Source organism: Micromys minutus (genome assembly GCF_963924665.1).
Source record: "Micromys minutus genome assembly, chromosome: 2".
Classification (NCBI taxonomy): domain Eukaryota; kingdom Metazoa; phylum Chordata; class Mammalia; order Rodentia; family Muridae; genus Micromys; species Micromys minutus.
In genome coordinates, this window is record NC_137971.1 from 36,530,398 (window position 1) to 36,553,646 (window position 23,249).

The following is a 23,249-nucleotide window of genomic DNA, read 5'->3' on the forward strand; positions in this document are numbered from 1 at the left end:
GAGATGGGGCATAGAGAGCAAAGACTCACGGTCTATCACAGGTAAGGAGAGCATGCACATCCGTTGGACGGCAATGTTTTCCTCGAACACACAGAACATGTGGGTTTTATCCCTTGGTAGGTGGTGTGACCTTGAGTATGGTAAATGAAGGAAGGCTGTGGCATCCTGAGCGTGCTTAGCTTAAGGCTGTAGAACCAAAGCTCCAGAGATTTAAGTTATGGGCGTAAACACAATAAAAAAAAAACATGTTTTTAAAAATTCTGGAAGAGTTGAGGATGCCGTGATTTTGGGGGAAGCACATGGGATTGGACAACTAAAGAGATATAACTGAAGGCTTATAATGACTTTTGTGGACCAAACAGGCTCCCCCTTTCCTATGGCCATCCTGCTTGACTGGCCCTGCCAGGACATCCAGCACTTGAATGAACTCTATCGACTGAACGTTTTCCTCCCCATCTCCATCATGTGATGAAATTCTAACAAGAGACTGGTGTTGGAGCAGGTATCTGGGGGAGAGTACTAGCTCATTATGAAAGACACCTCTTAAAAGAGATTTTGTGTCTTTATCAAGAAGACTAATGGGAGCTCGTTTGCCTTTTCCTGTGTGAAGACACAGCCAGAAAGGGCCATCTGTAAAGAAGAAGACAGATCCTCCATCTGCTGGAACCTGTGCTTGGACTTAGAGCCACGAGAGACAGTGATGCTGTTCATATGCCCCTTAGCCCATGGTGTTTTGTTACAGCAGTGTGAGCAGAGAAGACAGATGAAAAATGAAACAATCAACAGATCAAACCAGGTATTTCTCAAACCTCTGGAAAACCTCGATTATCTGGAGACTTGGGGGTATAATTCAAAAGGTTTGTTTAGATGCTTGTTCCGCACAGTAGATCTGTGTGTTACCCAGAGCAGGTGCTGAGGATGGCAGTAGTGACTCAGTGGTATAGTAAACAGGTAGCGACTTCCCTGGCCATGCTGGGAGTGTGTTAATGGGCACAGCTGAAGGCTACCTGGGAATTATAGAGCTTGATGAAGGGGGAGAACAAAATGACAGTCCACGGGCCAAGATCCGTGTGCTTCTAAGCGCAACAGAACAGTGGGTGTCCGACTGGCTGCTACTGAGGGCATAAGAATTATCAGAATTATAAGAATTGTGAGCCAACAGTTCCTGCGAATATGATTTGATTGTGTAAGTTGGAATATCCTGGAGCTGGTCTCCCCCCTTTTCTCTTTTGGCTTCTGAAATGAGCACATCTAAATTTTTTTTGTCTTCATTCCAACTTTTTTGTAACCCCTCTCTCGGTTTTCTAATAGACCACAAAATAATTTCATTAGTGAAAATTTTTGTTAAAAATTGAAAAAAATATCAGAAAACAAAAAGTAGATAAAATAAAGCAAAAAATCACAGTATGAAGGAAATATGAAGGAAATCATGCACATTTTTTAAAAGAAAGAAAAAGAGAAAGATATTATGCCCACTACCAGCAGAGACAGCGGCTCCCTGGATGTCACCTCAGGGTTGCCCAGCTCTCCTCAGAGAATAAAGCCCAGGCTGTGTTTGTAGAAATAACAGCACACCTATAAGATTCCACCCTGTTTATGATGCTGATGGAACTGTTTGGCTGCTGCCATTGGACCCACTGCTGGGCACAGAAGGAACAAACCAAACAATACAGTAACAAACCCCAAATAGCTTCACTTAAGAGTGTCCACAAACAGTGCAGTCATTGGCTAAATTGACCCATGAGGACGTATCCTAAACATGGTCTGTTACGGTCTTGTGGGATATAAGATGAAGTTGTCCGTGCCCGGACCACTTTTGCCACAGAATGACACGATGCTCCAGAAAAAGCACAGATTTTTGCTGGAACTGAATTGCAGGCATTAAAAAAAGCAACACCCCCACCCCAACCCAAACCCAAAAGTGGAAGAACATTTTTATTTGAAGGAAAGACTAGCAGAGAGACTGGATATTTAGACAGCAACACCAGACAGACATTTTTTAAGGATGATCGAAGTGTGACTGTCATCTCAAGGAAAACAGGATAGAATTTGGCTTGTATTTTAAATTGAATAATAAATTTCGATAGTTTGGATGGAAAAGGACGAGAGGTACACCTTCTGTTTTACAACTCGTTTTAACCTTGGAGGCAAAGGGTTATACCTCAAATCTCTCCTTCCTAGTCTTCCCCAAACAGCCTAAGAACAAGCCAGAAACTCACCCTTTTGGGGCCAAAGAGATTGTGGTAGAGGGTCCGAAAGCGCTTGCGCGTGTAGTTGCAGCGGTAAGCCCCGCCCATCAGGTACTCGATCACCAGGCCAATGTCTATCAGGCTGATTCTGTAGTCCGGGGGCAGGTTTCCCTGTTAGGGAGGAAGGGAACAACAGACAAACCCAAAAAAGACAATGTGGTTTACTAGGGGTTCATTGGCAAGTGTTCTGTAACTATTTTAGAGTAAAAAATATATTGAAAAAAGAAACATGAATGTATTATTATGCTGGTTAATTAATTCACCTTAAAATAGATCCAACCGAAACCTGGATACTCTCGCTTGGAAAGAAGACATAAGTTAAATAAGAAGATGTGGTAATCGCCGGCAATAACAGAAAATCAAATTATCTATTCAAGTCTTCAGCTGGGGAGAAAAAAACACCAGTGTAGCAGAGAGAAACACAGGCTAGACAAGGCAAGGGCTATATCATTCCCGGCTGCTAGATGCAAGATCCCCTGATGCTCCTGAGCCCTCTCTGTCCCTGACCAAGGAGGCAGGCCTTTTGTTTTCTCCCCACTCATAAAAGGAAGACTCCTCTCAGAAGATGAATGTCACTACCAGGGTGTGGACCACTTAGAGATCTGGTCTACTGGAACACAAGACCTCTGTTAGCTGGTCACATACACAGGTGCTCTCCGAGCCCCCAAAACAGGAAACGGGTAAAATTTCATGATGTCAGAATGGAGTTGTATGCATGTGTTCCTTGTGCTTAAAGTGTGTGTGTGTGTGTGTGTGTGTGTGTGTGTGTGTGTGTATGTGTGTGTGTGTATACATAACAGAAGAAATTCTAACACTGAAATAAAAACTTTCACAAAATTTGTGTGATTTTGTCATCTTTTGTTTCAAAGCAGCTTGGTATTGGTGCATACTAGATAAGCATTTTAACTAATTAATTATTAATTAATAATGCTTTTAAAAAAAGAGATAGGGTTACTCTATGAAGGCTTGACTGTCCTGGACCTAGTTCTATAGAACAGGTTGGCCTCTAACTCACAATATCCACCTGCCTCTGCCTTAATACTGATGCAATTCAAAGTACGGGCCACCATCACCCAGCTAGATAAGCATTTTAACATTAAGGCACATTTCTCATCAGAGAGTAGCATTTCTTAAAGACCCAAAAATGCGGTGAATCTTTTAGTTTCTCTCTGTCTCTGTCTCTCTCTCTAAGTGCTGGTTCCAGGGGGTGGAACACAGAGACTTGTTCTCATGGATTATTCAAAAGAGGACTCTTTGAGCCCAAAGAAACTCTTTGCTCTCTAAAGACAAGGAAGAATGAATGTACAGTGAATTCCAGAAGGCATAGATAACTGGAAACTCTTACTGTCTGGCTGAATTCAGGATGCAGGACAGCATCCTCTGCCAGTGACGACCTGTGTGACACGCACTGTGGGGACTTTGGTGATTATGTAGAGGTGTAGACAGTATCCTGCCTACTTTAGAGTGTAGGGCCTCTATATGCCTCATTACCTCTGGGTGACTTTTGACGAAAGCCTGGTTTGTGGAATCACTTCTCTTTTATTTAAGGCTCAAGTGACAATGGCAGTCTTCCTAGGGACCTCTAGAGTGTGATATGGAGTCTCCGATGAGAGGAAATCAATGTAATTGGTTAAAGGAGGCTTCAACGGAGTCTGTTATTAAACCTATAGTTTAAAACTTTTTCTGAATTTTTAAATCTTTATATTTTCTATGCCTTTTATCGTATGCAGGGTGTTCTTGGTTCCTGGGATTTCTGTTGTTGAAATATATTTCAGTGTAACAATGAAATTATCGATGTGGTTGGGATACAGCCTGTGGTTGATCTTTTTGTATTATGTTCTCAGTAACAGAATTGTAGCTACCCTCTTTGTACCCTGTGGTGGTTTGCATATGCTTGGCACAGGGAGGGGCACTATTAGAAGTTGGAGGAAGTGTGCCGCTCTGAGGGTGGGCTTGGAGACACTCCTCCTAACTTCAAAAGGTTGCTCAGGCTGTCCCTGGCTTCCTTTGGATGAAGATGTAGAACTCTCAGCTCCTCCTGTACCATGCCTGCCTGGATGCTGCCATGTTCCTGCCTTGATAATGGACTGAACCTCTGAACCTGTAAGCCAGCCTCAATTAAATGTTGTCCTTATAAGACTTGCCTTGGTCTTGGTGTCTGTTCACAATAAAACCCTAACTAAGACAGAAGTTGGAACCAGAAGTAGGGTACCAACTGAAGGTGTGTCCGAGATTAAAGGTGTGTGCCACCACACCTGGATCCGGGACTTGCTTGTTCCAGATGACCTTGAGCTCAGTGATCTCCTTGCCTTAGTTTCCTAAGATTCTTAGTCTCTATGCCTCAAGATCAAGACCAAAGGTGGGCCTCCCAATTCTGGATTGTGGTTCATTCCAGATATGGTCAAGTTGACAACCAGAAATAGTCACTGCATACCTCCTGGTTGGGATAGTCACAGCTCACTGGAAAAATGTGACCTGAACTGCATGGGCCATCGTATCTGGAAATCAGTGGCAATTCTTGGTGTGGAGGTACAGCCATGGAGGCACAGGTTTGAGCATAAGATTTCACTGCTGGTCTTTACAATCTCCCTGCTGTCCATCGGTCCAATGGGTTGCTAGGGCCCCAAGTTCGAGATAGGATCTAAAGTGAGCCGGATCTTGATGTTGGTTCACCATATCTCAGTCTGAAATTTACTTAATTGTCTTAATTGTCCTTTGACAAAAGGTCTTTGCCATCCTTTGTCCTTTCTTATAACTGCACTCTGTAAACGCTTATGTACTTTACTTTGAGAAACTCAGGTGGGAGAATCAATTTGAATCCTATGAGTTGACTCGCCTGTATTGTCTTGAAGCCAATGCTGAGTAGCATTACTTATGAATTTGACTAGTTTTTAAAAATACGAGGACTGTCAGAGAAGTGGTAATAGTAAAAATTTAAAGAAATATAAATTTAAGGGCAGATGAGGGATTTTAAATGGAAACTTTACTTCCAAAAGGGCAGTTGTTGATGCATATTGCCAAAGAATGTGGCAAACTTTCCCCTGTCAGAAGCGTTACCTGATACTAAGTTTGAAACAGAAGAAGGTCATTTTATTATATTTTATTATGCTTTGGGTTCTGTGGGGCAAAGGAAATGGCTTGTGTTCTGTTTGACAGGAAGGCAATGATACCCACCTAACAAAAGCCAGTGAGGATTCCTCATCTCACCAGCATTGATTCCCTGTCCTGATGATACAGAGAGATCAAAGGATACAGGGAGATCTTTCCAGAAGGACTGGAGAGAATCTGTGCTTGAAGAAGAGACATTTACTTAAACAGGCTTGAGGTCTGCCTGCAAGGCCAACGGTATCTGTTTCTATACCTCTGTGTTTCTTGCTAGAAGAATGGAATCATTTAGGAAAGGAGAAATAGAGCCTACAAGTAAAACTGGATGTAATGTAGGCCTCCTGAGGTAACAGTGTTCTGGGTAGACTAAAAGGAATGGCAGCCTTGGTACACAATGAGGCTTATGGCTTTGATTGGCTGTGCTCTGGTCACATCAATGGTAAAGCATCTGTGTTGCTTAGCACAGGACAGTTATTGGACAGAAGGGGACCTTGCACGTATTATTATCAAGAAAGGCCGGAGACATGAGTCTCTAGGGCAAACAGCAGTGGGCTAGGCTGTGTTAGCTCAACCCCACGTGACCCTAGATCATTTTTCTGTATTTCACTTTATGCTCTAAAGTCAGGTGACCTGGACCATTGCTCCTCAGGTCCCACCTGTCCAAGTCCAACCGTTAATCAGCACCCATTCGGTATTTTTATTTTCCACTGTCATTGGGCAGAGACCCCTGTGTGGATCGTTCTTGGTTGTTGTCCTGGTGGTGTTGGCGGTGGTGTGGCTGGGTGTGGTCAAGGAACTGGCAGGGCTGGATCTGTGTTTTTACCTCGCCTGCCTGGAAGGAAACGGAGAGTGGATGGCACCTTGCATGCTTGCTGTGTTGTGACGACAGCCTTCTGGAGGAGTCTTCCTTCAATTTAGATCTTTCCAAATTGGAATTTAAAAAAAAAATGACACCAAAGTTGTTCTTATTCTGCCTGCTGTTCCCAGGCCTCTCCCCACCCTGTTGGCCATGACTTTGGTAATGGGCAAAGTCTCAAGAATGATTTCCCATTTCATGCCTGAACAGTACAGGGTAGGTCCCGAGATTCAAATGATTTAATAGAGAGAGTTGGGAGGCAGGTTGACAACTTGAAAATATTGTCTTCATGCTATGAACTGTTTCTCAAAGGTAAGGTTTAAGTCATGCCATGCTTGAAGATGTCCTAGAGAGCAGTCCAAATGCACAGGCTGCATCTGCTCTTCAAAGTGAGCTGTCTTTAGAGGTCAGCTCATGGTATGGCTGTCAGATTTCAACTGCTTAGGGATGCAGATTCTTTTTTTTTTCCTTTGAAACTTAGAACAAGCCTTGAAAACAAGGCTTGTTTCCACTGGGGTGTGAAAAGTATTGAATAATTGCTGGTTTTCCGGCTCACCAGAAGACTTGGGGAACAGGCTTGCTGGGAGGAAAAACAGTCACTAGGTAGGGGTTAGTCTAGGGAGCACTCAGGGGAGGAAAGGGAGATACCCATGGTTTGGTAGACTAGTAAAGTAACAAAATTTTTTAAAAAATTAAAATAGATTATTTTAAAAATAAAAATGTCTCATAAAAATTTACATACATATGGGCTTATGAAAATCTCCTTTCCTTACCCATAGTTTCAGAAACCCACCCACCCTTCCTTCCTTCCTTCTTCCCTTCCTTCCTTCTTTCCTTCTTTCCCCCTTCTCTATCTCTCTTTCTCTCTCTTGTATTCAGCAAAAACTAGGTCTTAGATCCTATATAAAAGAAGTTTAAACCATCTTTATTACACCACAGCCTCTGTACAATATTCAAATCCCCTTCCTCTGGTAGGAAAAGGCAGGATAGCACAGATAATCTTGAGTATTAGTACATTAAATTGAAAAAAGAGCAACTACTATTAAGACATCCGGAGACACAGATTGAGCAGACAGCTACTTAAAAAGCAGATTATATTTTACAGAAGTGCAGACAGACTTGAGCCACTAGTTTAATAGGAAAGCATGGATGTAGTCAATGGATTTATGCATGAAACTGTTTCATAGCATTGGTTAGAATTATATCAATTCAGACTTCTGGTGACTGCAGAGTAGCAATTCTTTACCACATTGCTTCTAGATTGTTCCCTAGATAGAAAGTAATTTGAGATCCGAGACTAGCCTGGAAGCATCTCTCATCATTCAATTTGTTAGTTACAAAGAGCAGCTGGACTTAGCTTCCTGGTTACCTTATGGTGTTTGATAAGTATGAAATGTATCTTTAGGTTTGTAGGCATCATCTGCATTTAATTTAAAGATATCTCACTAAATACTATGTTTAAAGATCCAAAACTGCGTTTCTAACTCAGGAACATGTCTATGTCCATTTATTACTTATATTACATTGTGACTACAGGTTGAAACTTTCACAGAATATTATATATATTTGTGTATATATATATATACGTATATATAGTTTACACATACATCTATTTGTACAGAAAGTGACACTTATTATTGATCATTATATTCTTTAATTTTGAAAATTAAATGTCCTAAAATATTATTAGCATTTTTAACCTAGATTTTGAATCTCCTGAGTGACTACTTGGCCTAAATTAGAAACAGTCATAGTCACATGGAACCTTAGGAAAAAATTGTGCCCAGATGTTAGTTTCTCTCCCCTTTACTTCCTTGAGAAACATAAAATGAAGAGCCTCATTTTCAGCTTATTTCACCCATAGACATAAACTGTCTACACAGTTGGTTCCTTTGAGGGTGGGGAGGCTGTTCCTCTCTTCCCTTCGGTAGCCAGACAGTTGCCTTATCAGAGATGGGTCTCCATTTCCTGTTTCTACATTTTTTTTTTTTGTTTCCCCAGAAGAAACTAACTGCAGGTTTGTCTTTGCCTTCATCTTACTAGTGGCCTCCTCTCTGAGTAAAAGTTGAGACCTTATACTTGGCCAACTTAGGGCTATTCTGGGTGAGTTTTAAGTCATTTCTTCTAGTTCCTAAATCAGCGAGTAAATGAATACTCACATAACCTTCTTCTTGCTCTGTTATTCCTGCCCTTAAAGGTCTGCTCTTAGCAAATAGTCCTTCCTTCAGTGTTCTTACCACCCTTTTCTTTCTTATCAATCTACACTGTTTTCAAGGTATATTAACAGCTAAGAAGCTTTAAAAGGGGGGAAAGAAAGTACTCCAGAGATACATTGCATATCTTCTAATAAGCCTTGTGACGTGGGGCTGGAGAGATGGCTCAGAGGTTAAGAGCACTGACTGCTCTTCCAGAGATACTGAGTTCAATTCTTAGTGACCACACGGTGGCTCACAACCACCTGTAATGAGATCTGATGCCCTCTTCTGGTGTATCTGAAGTGTACTTATATATAATAAATAAATAAATAGTTTAGAAATAGACTTGTGATGTGAGTAAATGCAAGAGGTAGCTCAAGGCGTTTCAACTCAAGAATAGCAGTCTTGCAAAGTGGAATTCTATGGAGAAGCAAATGTGAGAGATCTTGGTCATTTATACTCAAAGAACTATAACTCTAAAATTCCCCTAAAAATCACAAAGGACCTTACTGCTGAGAGAGGGGACAGGGAAGTGGGTGAGGAACTTGTTCCAAGGCTTGGGCTGGCTGGTGGCTGGGACTCTGGGACCAAAGCACAGACATTTGACCAGAAAGTCCCACTTTCTAGCTGACACAGACTAGTATGAGGTGAGGAGATGGTATCATATTTATCATTTTAGAAACGCTCAAAACAATTTATTGAACATGGGTGTCAAAAGTTTATCAAGGAATTCTTTGAGTGTGTGGGACCTTAATCAGTTGAAATTAGGTCCTAGAAAAATTTAACCCAAGACAAACTAAGCAAGAGGGAGAATGTGTGAGGGAAATGGATTTTTTCCTGAAGACACAGATGCTACTTTGGCTTGGAATGGGCCAGACTCAGGAGAGCTGGAATCTCAGGAAAGTGTGAGACTCAGGAAAGCTGTGAGAGAGTTGGGTAAGCCAGCTGCATAGGGTCTGCTTCCCTTGATTTTAAGAGCTACAAGCTTGGCTCACAAATTGAGACAACCTTTCATTGTGTTTGTGTGGAGATGGAAGAAAGGTTTCTGGTAGCAAGAAAAAAAAAAAAGCCCTGTTTTTAGGGGAATGCTGATTTTGTTATTGTTCTTGTAGCCTTTACTCACTGTCAACAAAGGTCCAGCAGGTTAAAACAGTCTAGCTATAAGCAGTTCCCAGAGCCTCTGACATTTTGAAGAAAATATCAAAAGTTGCTAACAGTTCACTAAGGGTCAATTCTAGTCAAAAGACTTCCTATCTGATGGTGGGCTTGTCAAGTACTTCTGATTCTCGGTTGAGAGCTAGTCCAGGACTTTCCCCGAGGCTCTGATATATGGAGAAGGAACTTATTTCCTTTTCTAAAACCAGAAGCATGCTTGGCAAGGCCAGTAACAACCTGGATCTAGGGCCCTGGGAGAAGCGAGGTTTCCAATCCTGGGAAATCACCCTCCTTCCCCTCTTTGAAGAGCTGCAGTGATCAGCCAAGGTTGTGCTTGAAGTATCCCACATGCTCTTTGGGTAACATTGCTTGATCAGCTTCTTTCTGACGTTGTTCCACTGTGTGACACTTTTCTACTGACTCTGTCTCATTTTTTCTCCTGCACACTGTATATAAGATGCTCTTATGATATAGCTTGTGCAAGATCTCCTGATTCTACCTTTTGTAACTTTATTTTCTGGCCCTGTGATCCTCCCTCTCAAGAACCACTACCACTGAAGAATGGATTTGCTAGTCCAGGTCATTTCTTTAAGTATATCCTTGGGTTCTGGTGTATTACTGCAGCAGTTTTATGACATGGTGAAAGTCTACATTTTTCTGTTTTGCTCTTTGGAGTTGAAGGTTCTGTAACCAAGCTAGCCTTAAAAGAGACTGTTTGGGGGTAAAGGAGCACATGCTAAGGTCAAATGTAACCTTGCCATGTTCAATCTTAAATTGCAATACTATGCGGCAATAATAAAAAACTTATAATTGTACTTCGGACGGTTTTTGTGAAGAGTAAATGAATTCGGGTGCATAGAAAGCCTGTGTGATAATGTATCTCATCAACAGTAAGCTTTGGTCGGGCTGCTTTTCTTTGATAAAGCATCGGGAGTGGTGGAGGTGGTGCTAGCATATTACTAGTCCCTGAGAATAGTCATTACCTCCTTACCCTTCATCCTCCTCTGTAAACCGACCAACTCATTTGTACATGCCAACTTTATGAAAAAAAAATCAAATGAATAGATTGGCATAAAATGTACTTTGGAAAAATAAAGTGTTTAGGAGAATGAAATGTATAGAGGATCTGCCTTTTCTCTGGTATTCTACTTTATATGAAGGTAGACAGGATGTTGTCAGGAGTCAGGAGGAAGGTACTGATTGTGGTAAGGCATTATGGGAACGGATTCTCCAACAGTAGGGGACCTTTGGAAGGATACAGGCAATGGCATAAATCCACATTGGCATGAGGAGAAGCCTAGAGTCTGCTACAGAAAAGCAATACATTCAACGAGAGCATCTAAAACCATGGCGACTGGAGGAAGGACCATAGCGGCACTGTCAGCAGAGGTATCCGAGCTGCAAAGCAGATGCACATTCACTGCTCTGCAATGAGGGGGGCTGGCAGGGACAGGGATGCTGGGCAGCTCATGCATAACAGATACAGTCTACCACAGGAAACACCCAGGACAGGGCCTCCGACCTGCGGTCTAGAGGATTCTTACCTTTTTGACATCCCTGACCAAGTGGTACAATGTATTTGAGGGCCCATGTCTCTGAAAACGATAAAGAACAATCAAACAGTTTTGCTAGTCAGGCACTCCAGGCGGTGAGGTGAGAGGAAGCTGGAAAGAAGGGTTCTGACCGGTGGAGGGCAGCTCTGTGTGCTGGACCTTGTTCTAGGTGCTCAGTTGTATATGTCACTTTGAAACCAGAACTGACCGGATTTTGGATCACAAGTTCTCCTGGAAAATGTGTGTGAAGGTCTAGGTTCAAACTTTGTAAGGCTGATTGACATCTAAGATGTCTGGGCCAACTGGTGTAGGAAGAATCAATTTTGCAGCAGAAGAAAGCTGGGGTGGGGGTGGTTGACACACTGTCCTAGAAACTTCTTAATTTTCTTTAGTGTCGTTTTCCAAGTTGTCATTAAGAACTTGTCTTAAAAAAGCATTGGCCAGCTTTCTCTGCAAAAGGCCAGAAATCAAATAGTGAACGTGTGTGGGCCATGCAGTCTTTATCCAACCTGTTTGGTGGTTATTATTGTGTGGAAGCCACTATAGACTAGACATGAACAAGCGATCTTGGCCCTGTCTCAATAAAACTTTATTCATGGTCAAAGAAAATTAAATTCCACAGAATATTTTTAGAAGAGGGTTTTATTGTGTAATCCCAGCCTGGCCTCAGAAATCATAACTCTCCCACCTAAGCCTTCTGAACTCTGGGATTACATGCAGCTGCTACTAAATCCATCCAGATTTCACAAATTTTAATGTTATAGACTATCGTATTCCTTTGGTTGTCTCAGACATTAAATATAGAAGAGAGTCACCCATAGCTCCCAGGCTGTACAGAAATGGTGGACTGGCTTTATACTTCGGTGACAGTTCGCTGACATCTGACTTAAGGAAAATTCATAAGCTAATTTTGGGGGAAAAAAAGTCCAGAAAAGGTATGAATATAAATAAAGTGAATGGCTATGAATAAAGTAAATGACTTGTGATTCCCTAGATTTTCAGGTATAGGGGTGCTAAGTGAAGTACAGAATAACCAATGAAATCTGAATTTCAGATGAGCAGTGGTGCCCGTGCAATATTGGAAATATACAGTCAGCCCCTCCCCCATACTCATGATTGATGTCTACGTTCCTGGAGCCCACCAACTGGATCAAAAATATTTGGTATATGTGTGGGATTGCGTCTGCATTGACTATGTACAGGTATTTTCCTTATCATCATCTCTTAGAAGATACAGGCTACTAAATATTTATATGGTGTTTATCTTATATACGGCTTTGTATGTGAGAACACCAAATTTCTGGTTTAACTGCCTCATTATTTTGCTTCCGGGAAGAAGTTACTTTAAAAAGGATAGGACAATATGTGCTGGTTCTGTGAACATGGTTGTCATTTAAACGTCATTGAATATCAATTAGATTGTCGTTGAATTTGAACATCTAAAGTCCTCCCGCCTTGGTAATGCATCCTATAGAGATAGGAAAGCTAACCAACCTGTGTTTACAGTCATTGTTCATCTGAAACCCAAATGTTGCTGCTGTGCTCCAGCTATTGGCTAAATCAAAAACAGTGGTAATGCTCTGGGGATGAGGCTCCTGGCCCCAAATCTGGGTGTCCATTTAGCCATCACTGAGCTTACTGTGACTTGATTTTCTCCTCTCTAGAATGTGGATAACAACACCGCTTTATCTGCTGGGTCTATTTGAGAGTCAAATGATGCAATAATTCTGAAAGCTATTAAATTAGTGCTTAGCATTCAATATGTGCTAGATATCATTATTGTTATTGTTGGCATTTACTGTCTCACTATTCTTCTCAACACTGCACTAAAGGTGATTCCTACCTGTGGCTGGGAGCACTGCAGGTGACCCTCTATTTGTTGCTGGGAGCACTGCAGGTGACCCTCCAACCTGTTGCTGGGAGCACAGTAGGTGACCCTCCACCTGTTGCTGGGAGCACTGCAGGTGACCCTCCACCTGTTGCTGGGAGCACTCCAGGTGACCCTCCACCTGTTGCTGGGAGCATTGCAGGTGACCCTCCACCTGTGACTGAGAGCACTGCAGTTGACCCTCCACCTGTGGCTGAGAACACTGCAGGTGACCCTCCACCTGTGACTGAGAGCACTGCAGGTGACCCTCCACCTGCTGCTAGGAGTGATGAGACCTTGACTAGAGGTCCAGGAGCAGGCTTCTTTCCTTCCTTCTTTTCCTTTCTTTTCAGGCTCTGGAATGACCCTTTGCTCTCCCATAACTGTCTAACTGATTCCTAAGTCATGATGTCCATTATTCCTTACTGTGAGTCTCTGTATTGAGACAAGACAAGCCTGCAGGGAAGGCAGATCTGGATCTGCCAGACGACTTAATTCCTGCAGTGGGTTTGAGATGAAGTTAATTATCCACCACCTGCCTCTTGTCTGGGCTAGTCCATAACTCTATCCCATTGTACTCAGGGTGCTGGAACAGATACTGTGGCAAGTGAGTCAAAAGGTAACCTCTGAAAAGAGGCTTAAGTTTGTCACTGGGTTCTTTCTGTCATTGTCATTCAGAGATTTAGGACCGTCAACCAACTACTTCATAGTCTCTGTCTATGCTCTATACTTTTGTGACTCTACAAAATTCGTGTTGAGTGTCATATGAGTAGAGCAGTGGGGGAGATGAGGTGCTAGGTGACTGGCTACAAGGGTACCTTCTTTGTAAGTGGAACTGAGGTCTAGACAGAAGAGGGTTCAGACTTCTGTACTTCCAACCTTTCTGCCCTAAGAGAACAGTGGTTGTCCCACTCAGTGAACACATTCTAGAAAGACGAAATGGCTCTCACTACATAATGAACCTACTGGCACCTTGATCTTGGACTTCCAGCTTCCAGAACTGTGGGAAAGGAATATATGTTCTTCATAAATTACCCAGCCTCAGGTAGCTGCACAAATAGACTAAGACCGCCTCAGTTTTCTCATCTGTGAAATAGTAAAAAACAACATCAGTTCTTCAAACGTGCTTGGCTTTTTTAGTGAATGCCACTGCAAAGAACGGCCACTACCACGAAATATTTTTGGATGACTCCAGGGTGTTTTATACTAATATCACCAGGTCGGGGAGTGCATGGTGGGGTGAACTCAGTAGCTCTGAGGAAGACACAATGATACAGGCTACTTAACAAGTGTCACTTGATGGTTGGTGCTAAACCAACCCTCCTTGCAATATTTGTCTCTAACACCCCTCCCCCTGGGCTTACAGAGTGCATGTGTTCTGATTGACAGAGACATGCCTGTGGTTTTGAGTTAGACTCTGAGAACAATGACTTATGGTGACCCTGACACCTTTTGCCTACAATGCTGACAACTGAGCAGTTAGAACAAGTGAGTTCTTGGTGTCGGTCGTCTGTCCAGGTGTAAGGGAGTGACGCATGCAGCACAGGAGAGACAGGAAGAGAATCACAGGCATGGGGGCGGGGCAGGCAGGAGTCGGGAAACAAACAGAAGAGAAGTTGAAAGACATCTTAGCTTGGCCCTACCGTATTGTACAGTTCCTCTAGTCTGGAGATGGTGAGAAAACGGTGCATGCTTACTCCATTTTCTATGAGTAATTTCACAAAATCCACTCTGTCCAGGACTAGGGCATCCAGCATGGCTTGCTCCAGGGACCCTACCTGTAATTCAAGACATTCACTTAGTCTGCCCACACCAGAGAAGCGCACTTCCTCTGTGCTCATGCAGAAGGCTTGAGACATTGGTGACATCTGCAAGTCCATAGATATACCAGAGAGAGCCAACGCTCTGATGCTAGGTGCCGCTCCTGGTCCTGGAGGCACAGGTCTTGGGAAACAGAAGTCAAGGACTCCAGATCTAGGAGCTAATTTCTCTCCTAAATCTCTTTGTTGTTGGGAAGCCTCCAAACCCAAGGTCGTCCTCCTGATGGCTAGTTTTCTGCAGGGCCTGTGCAGGGGATGCTAGACACTTTCCTCCCTTCATTTTCTTCTTTCTTGGGCTCCGACTGACTCAAGGACAGAAACCCAGGTACACATAGCTAGCTGAGGGCCAAACAGGCCTGTAGGTGTGTAGTAATGGACACCCCCAAGGCAAACTTGTGTCATATAACTTAAGAACAACGTATTTTCTGGGTGGAGCACTGGACTGACTGAGATTTGTACTCTTTTCATGTCCTCTCATTTTATTCAACATCCATATTTCTTCACAAATATACTCCCCAACTGGAAATCCTCAAATGTTATAAGGACCGGTGCTCAATGGTGGCTAAAGCTCCTGGGGATGGAAAGGTTCAGAGTCTTACTTCCAAGTGACAGGAAAAAAAAAAAAAAAAAAAAAAAAAAAAAAAAAAAAAAAAAAAAAAAAAGCCACAGGCATAAAGCTTTGGTTCACGTGTGCTGGGATAGATCGGACCTGTGCTTAGCCACCAGGACCAGATGGTACCTGTACACAGAGGCCTGGTCCATTAGCAAACCAGCAGGAACGTGCCTCCATTTGGTGGCAGCAGCTTCCTCCTTCTGCTCCTCTAAAAGGAGACAACCAGAAACATTCGAATTCTCTCTCTCTCTCTCTCTCTCTCTCTCTCTCTCTCTCTCTCTCTCTCTCTCTCTCTCTCTCTCTCTCTCTCTCTCTCTGTCTGTCTCTCTGTCTCTCTCTCCCTCCCAGTAAATTTTAACTTAACTTTATTTTATCTGTATCTTTAAAGATAGAATAAAAAGACAGGCTATGTGTCAGAAATTGCTAAGAGCAATTTTGGTGGTGCGCTTAGTAAAATATTCCACTAGGTGGCAGGATGTTCCCAAACACGAGCCGGGTGCCCAGCCACAGGCTGTGTTATGCAAAGGTAGAATCCCCAATCCCCGCCTCAACCCCGCCCAATTTTCTGAGCCGTTTTCAAAAGTTCCTTAAACAACCTTGCCAACGTGGGCTTTTCAAGGGTAACGACGTATACTCTACCGGCCACTGCTGCCCGTAAATAAAGATCTGGCTGCGAGCGATGTCAACTCTGTTCCAGGCTAAGGCTAAGCTCAGTTGGTCTGGGGCAGATGCATTGGCGCCTGTATGAGGTGGGACAAAAAAAAAAAAAAAAAAAAAAAAACCGAGAGAAACACAGTAGTTAGTTATGTCAGGAAGACACTTTCAGTCACTCCTTCATCGATTTCTCTTTTCTCTGACTAAACTAGGGACCTGTGTGACTCCATTCCACGACTGACATTTTTTGAGGGGGTGGGAGGGCATCTTTGCCACGATGTTTTCCTGTGCACTGTATATTTATTTTATCTATCTATCTATCTATCTATCTATCTATCTATCTATCTATCTATCTATCTACCTACATACCTATCTATCTATCTATCTATCTATCTATCTATCTATCTATCATCTACCTATCTGTTTATTTTAAAGACAGGGTCTCAGTATATAGCCTGAGCCGGCCTTAAACTCATGGGTACTCATGACTTGGCTTCCTCGGTGTTGGGATTAGGGTGAGTGTCACCAAGCCTGACATCAATTGCATTTCAATACCCAATAGCCACATGTAACTAGCGGTGCAGATGGCACTTCGGTCTCTACAGAAGGTTCTGCTGCAATAGGCAGTCTAGAAGAAGCATGCTGTCCACACACGCAGATCCTCAGCAGCTGCTTGTGTAGCTGAGAGCAGGCACAGCCTAGAAGGTAGTGGGAATATCTCGTGGCTGGATAACAGGTTCTACTACCTAGAAAATGAGGACAGTAAAAATTATCCTATTTTATTCACTAGACATGCCCTGAGACCAAAATGGAATCATATATGTGAGTTCACATGCCAACAGCACCCCCATACTGTCAGGGACATCCTTGGTGTATGGAGGAAGAGACCTCACTGCACACCGGTCCATTTTTACTCTACTGAATATTTTACTAGCAGGGGAGAGGAGAAAAGAGAAAGCACTCTCTTTTGGCTCAGAGTATTTGAAAAGTGAGCATATGTTTGGCAAACTATTAGGAAGTTCCAAGTGTTGTGCTAAGGAGTGTCCCAAGTGATCCTAGACCTTGGGCTCTTGCTATCTACACTGGGCAGATGAACACACACAAGTGCAGGTTGGTTAGCGTGACTAGGGAAAGGTCACACGTCTCCTAACACAATGACCAGGGGTGTTTTTTATGGTGCAGTGACATTCTGAGCATCCCCTCGGGCTCCTCCTCCGGGAAGGTTAGAATCGATATAAGGAGCCACTTCCTGCTGACCACTCTGTGGATGTATGGGACCCCCACATGGTGACATTTGCCAGCATTATAAGGAGATCTTTACACTATGGCTATGACAGCCCCATGCCAACTCGATCACATGGATTGAAGGAGTTTCTAAAGCCCCCATATGTTTCCATTGTGCACCAGGAACAGGAAACTGCTGACCCAGACCCCCCTTTTCATGCACGACTACTCCATGCCTTTTCCTTCTGGACTCTGCAAGTAGATACTAAGAATGAAGCAAACAGGACTGGGGGGGGGAGTGTAGAGAGCTTGCTAAGTAAGCAAAAGGACACAAAAGCTGGCCATGAGTGTTTTGTGCCTTTAATCCAGGGCTGGGACAGGGAAGATAGAGACAGGAGGATCCCTGGGGTTTGCTGGCCAGCCAGGCTAGCTGAGTTGATGTGCTCCAGGCTCAGTGAGACACTGTCTCAAGATAAGATAGAGGGGAATAGAGGAGGACACCTGGTGTTACACATGAACACATGCACACATATATATACACAGTTATATACACACATGGCCATATACACATATGTATGCATAGCTACACACACATGAACATACACATATGCATGCACAGCTATTTACATACACATGGACACACACACACACAGAGGCAGAGACACAGAGGAGAGACAGACAGACAGACACAGAGAAAGACAGACAGACACAGACATAGACAGACACAGACACACATACATACATACATACAGAGAGAGAGAGAGAGAGAGAGAGGGAGGGAGGGAGGGAGGGAGGGAGGGAGGGAGAGAGAGAGAGAGAGAGAAAGAGAGAGAGAGAGACTATTTTAAGTAAACAGCTGGACATGGTGGCTCACTCCATAATCCCAGCACTTGAGAAGAGGACAGGAATGCTGCTTTGAGTTCTAGACCAACCTGGGCTACAGGATGAGACTCTCTCTCAAAAATCAATCAACAACAGTCACCACCCACCTACCCACCCACGCAACCAAAGTGATTTGTACAGTGTTCGCCAGCAGATGCTTCAACACTTCCAAGCTTGTACATGCGCGTCTAACACAGCATGCCTCTGCAAACCCTCCGGGCTCACCTCTACATTCCGACTCAGGAGTTCCAGGTGGAGCCTGGGATTTGGCTTTTTTTTTTTTTCTCTCTTATGATACAGGAGGTCGGACACAGGGCTATGCAAATGCTCCACACTGAGGTATATCTCCAGCCCTAAGTTTGTGCATTTCTTTTTCTTCAACTTTTTTATTGGATATTCTCTGCATTTACATTTCAAATCTTATCCCTTTCTCACAATCCCCCCTCCTCTTTCTCCTCCCATTGCAGCCATGAAGGTGCTCTCTCTTTCTCCTCTCTCTCTCTCTCTCTCTCTCTCTCTCTCTCTCTCTCTCTCTCTCTCTCTCTCTCTCTCTCGCAACCACCCTCTTCCACCTCAGCACTTTGGTGTTCCCCTACACTGGGAAAATGAGCCTTCACTGGATCAAAGACTTGGGTTTATTGGGTGCATATGGGGTGTATCCTCAGGTGAGGCAGTCTCTGGATGATCTTTTCTCCAATACCTGCTCCTCTATTTGTCTCTTTATTTCCTCCCATGAATGTTTTGTTCTTCCTTCTAAGAAAGACTGAGGCAACCACCTTCTGGCCTTCCTTCTCTTTGAGCTTCATAAGTTCTGTGGATTGTTTCATGGGTATTTAGAGCTTTTTGGGCTAGTATCCATTTATGAGTGAGTACATACCATGAATGTTCTTTTGTGACTGAGTTACCTCACTCAGGATGATAGCTTTAAGTTCCATATACTTGCCTAGGAATTTCATGAAGTCATTGTTTTTAATAGCTGAGTAGTACTTCATTGTGTATATGTACCACAATTTCTGTATCCATTCCTCTGTTAAAGGACATCTGGGTTATTTCCAGCTTCTGGCTATTATAAATAAGGCTGCTATGAACATGGTAGAGCATGTGTCCTTATTGTATGTTGGAGCAACTTTGGGGTATATGCCCAGAAGTGAAATAACTGGGTCTTCAGGTAGTACTATGTCCAATTTTCTGAGGAACCGCCAGACTGATTTCCAGAGTGGTTGTACCAGTTTACAATCCCACCAAAAATGGAGGAGTGTTCCTCTTTCTGCACATCCTTGCCAGTATCTGCTGTCACCTGAGTTTTTGATCTTAGCCATTCTCACTGATTTGAGGAGGAATCTTAGGGTTGTTTTGATTTGCATTTCCTTAATGACTAGAGATGTTGAACATTTCTTTCGGTGCTCCTCAGCCATTCGATATTCCTCGGTTGAGAATTCTTTGTTTAGTTCTGTGCCTGAGTCTTAAGAACTTTGGGTCGAGTTCCCTTTACAGGTCTGACTCTGGAGTCCACAAGTCAATGCTTTTGTTTAAGCTGCATTCTTGGGGTGAATTGATTACTGTTCGAAATAATGCCTATTAACTTGAAGCATGCAGAGAATTTTCCATTAAAAAATTATTTATCAGGGTTTGAGAGATGGCTCAGAGGTTAAGAGCACCACTGCTCTTCCAGAGGACCCAGGTTCAATTCCTAGCACCCTACGACAGCTCACAACTGCCTGTATGTAACTCCTGTTCCAGGGGATCTGACCCCATCACACAGACATACAATGCAGTCAAATCACCAATGTACATAAAATAAAATAATAAAAAAGAAAATCATTTATTATTTCAAATAACCTTAGGGATTGCAAACTCATGCCAAGGTCACTGAGATCTGTGAACGCATATGTCCTAACCTGGAGGGGGAAATGGTGAAGGTTCAAAGAAGGTGGCATTTTAATTTGTTTCTCATTTCCCCTCTTTTAAAATTCTATTTTTGTATTTTAGTTGAAATAGTAAGTGTATGTTTCTGGGCTATTGTATGACATTTAGACACATGCACACTGTATATATGAATAAGATTAGAATCACTCAGACATAGAGCATTTGTGTGTGTATTGAGACCATGCAATTCCCTCTAGTATCTGTTTTAGAAAATATAGTCCACTGTAAACCCTAGTTTTCCTGTAGTGCTATAGGACAGTAGACATTACTCCTCTTACCAGACCATACCCCTGTACACATTAAACACCCCTTCCACCCTCCACTCCTTCATTTCAGACTGTACCCCTGTACACATTAAACAACCCTCTCCACCCTCCGCCCCTTCCTTCCCCCACACCTTCTATTTCTCTATTTCCAGGGTATCAATGTTTTTAGTTTTCAAATCTGAGAGGAATTTGTAGTGTTTGTCTTTCTGTGCTAGATTTTTTAAAAAAAAAACGTAGCATGATGTCCTCCAGTTTTATCTCTGTGACTGCAAATGGCATGCTTCCCCAGTTTTTTTTTCTGCTGAATAGTATTGCATTTTTTGTATAAGTACATTACTGTTGATCTGGTGATGGACATCTGGGTTGAGTCCATATCCTGAGTATTGTGAATGGTGCTGCAATGAACACCAAATGTCTCAGTGCTGTACTTATTTCTTTTCCTTTTGACATACAGTTGGTCATGGGAGAGCCACACCACACAGTAGATCTGTTTTCCTCTAAAAATGTTTTGTAATATTTATTTATTTTGCCTCATGTGATGAGTGTTTGGTCCGCACGTATGTGTATATGCTACATGCATGCTTAGTACCTGGAGAGGCCAGAAGGGGGTGTCAGATTGCTTAGAACTGAAGCTATAGAAGATTGTTAGCCATAAGAGTTCTGAGCTGCCGAACCATCTTCCAACATCATCCTCACTCTCCTTCCTTCCTTTTTTCTTTCCTTCCTCTTCCTTCCTTCCTTATTCCTCTCTTCCTTCCTCCCTTCCTTCCTTCCTTCCTTCCTTCTTCCTTCTTTCTTTCTTTTTTCTTTCTTCTTTCTAACAATGGTTATATCAATTTAATTTTTGCTGCAGAGAAAAAGAGGGAGAGAGGGAGAGGAAGATGTATATGTCTTCTTTTCTCTCTCTCTCTATATATATAGAGGGGGAGGGGAGGGAGGGAGACTTTGCTTCTCTTTGCTGGTCCACTGGTTAGTGCTCACATGCTGTGATGGTTTAGCCATTTTCATCCTCATTTATGTGCAAAGGTCTGTTTACTACCCAAGTCAATAGCAGCACAAGCATGAGCAAGAACTCACAGAGAAAAAGTGATTGAGGTCAAGGGAGCTACCTGCCTGAATGTAATTAGGAAAGTGTCAAATAAAAGCATGAAGCCAATGAATTTTGGCTTTTCAAAAATTGAAAATACATCACTCATGAACCGTCCTGGGTGACAGTTTGGATCAGTGCAAGTGATGAACCACTGGGCTTGCTCAGGACAATGACAGTTCCAGCACCGAAATTTCTTCATGAAGGGAGATGCCTCAGTCCTGAGTAAGACTGGGTGGCAGCTCACATTGCCCTTAATTGGCTGTACATTGAAATTTCCTGCAGAAGTTTAGTTTATTCTTGCCTCAGATGCATCCTTAAAGATGCTGGTTAATCTGGTCCTAGGCACTGCATGTTCTAAAAGCTCTCCATGTGGAAGAAAATATAGTGTAGACAACACACATCTATTAGTTGGTTCACTTTTCTCTCCTGTATTTTCGCGTTTAAACGTACTGATTTCATGCCTTATCACATGATAGACACTATGTCAGAATGGGTACCAAGATGAGAAAGACTGAGTCCCTTTGTCTTCAGAGCTTACAAATCTGAGGAGGAGAAAGTTCCAGTGTACTAGAGCAGCCGTGTGGTTTACCTGCCCCACATGTATTTATTGGATACATTGGTTTCCGGGAACTGTTTGGTTCCAGGAACATTTGATGTTGATTGCACAGCATGATAATCATCAGACCCGTGGTCACCCTCTTAACGGAGGTTACAGTGTCCTAACATGATGGGTCAGCACTCAGAAGTCAAGCAAACCGGTACACAATGAACATCCGGAGGGAGTATTTGTGCTATCGAGGAGCAGTGTTACTCCCAGTGTAACTGTGGTGTGTATCTGTACAAACAAATAATGGTGTCAGCACTGCTCTGGCTTCCCAATACTGCTTGTTGCCATGATAACATTGTACCAACTAGCTGGTGCAATCCATTGGCAGGCTATCCTCAGTAAGGAGGGCTGGAGATAGTGTCGGGGAGTAGCATTGAAGGCACAGCATTTGAGTTCTTTGGGTTCTCTGGTTGACTGCACATAAAAACAGAGGGTTGGGAAACATCTTGGGGAACTGAACTAAGCCCGAATTCCATATGGGTCCCGGCTTGAGGTCAGGCTATGCACTCATACACCCTGCTTCTTGCACTGATGGGTGTGGGGCCTTAGTACCTCTGAGGAAAGCCATTGCCAGCATGGATAAAGGGTCCTGATGATAGTAACAAGGAGAGTGGTGGCGATACAAGAGTGCATAGGGAGGAGGTGTGTAAAATTGTCCAGAAGGAGGAAGGGTCAACCACATCACCATAATACGGCACCAACACATATACGTATTAAATGTCATCATAGTGTTTGGTTATTATCTTTCTGCAAGAGGCTGGTGAAGTTGGAAGGACACACAGATTATGACAGCATGAAGCTTTAAGGGATGAATTACCAGACACCTCAGTAGACACACAATGCATGCAGAGATTTGGCTCCTTTCATCTGATGCTGTATTTAAGAGTTGAGAGCGATGCATGCTATGTAAAAGGCTCGTCATGTCTTAGTCGCTTTGCATTAAAAGACAATGCCATAAAAGGAGAAGCTTACAAAGAATATAAATTCATTTTTGACAGTCTGGAGGCCTGAAAACTCGAGATCCAAGTGCCACCAGGTGTGATGTCTGGTGATAATCCATGGTGCTTGCCCTGTGTCCCAGTACTGGACTAGTCAAAGGGTGGACACAGTCCCACAGCACAAGAGCAGTGATGCTGGCAACTGAGATTTCCTAAGTAACTTCACACATGCTTCTTTCCAGGAAAAGG

General features: G+C 43.0%; 1 protein-coding gene across 21 annotated transcripts in view; it reads right to left on the minus strand.

Annotated features, from left to right (window-relative positions):
- Positions 1-23,249, minus strand: part of TRPM3 (transient receptor potential cation channel subfamily M member 3) — a gene marked incomplete at both ends in the record, with an annotated part of 816,961 nt that overhangs the window by 77,324 nt on the left and 716,388 nt on the right. For 9 of the 21 annotated variants that reach the window (XM_080911705.1, XM_080911723.1, XM_080911703.1 and 6 more), the window contains 5 exons: positions 2,220-2,360; positions 2,513-2,548; positions 11,105-11,155; positions 14,624-14,758; positions 16,053-16,153. In XM_080911705.1, the coding sequence (XP_080767831.1) occupies positions 2,220-2,360; positions 2,513-2,548; positions 11,105-11,155; positions 14,624-14,758; positions 16,053-16,153 (464 nt within the window). The remainder of the gene's footprint in view (positions 1-2,219; positions 2,361-2,512; positions 2,549-11,104; positions 11,156-14,623; positions 14,759-16,052; positions 16,154-23,249) is intronic. The other 12 variants (XM_080911710.1, XM_080911707.1, XM_080911721.1 and 9 more) reach the window with 3 other exon arrangements.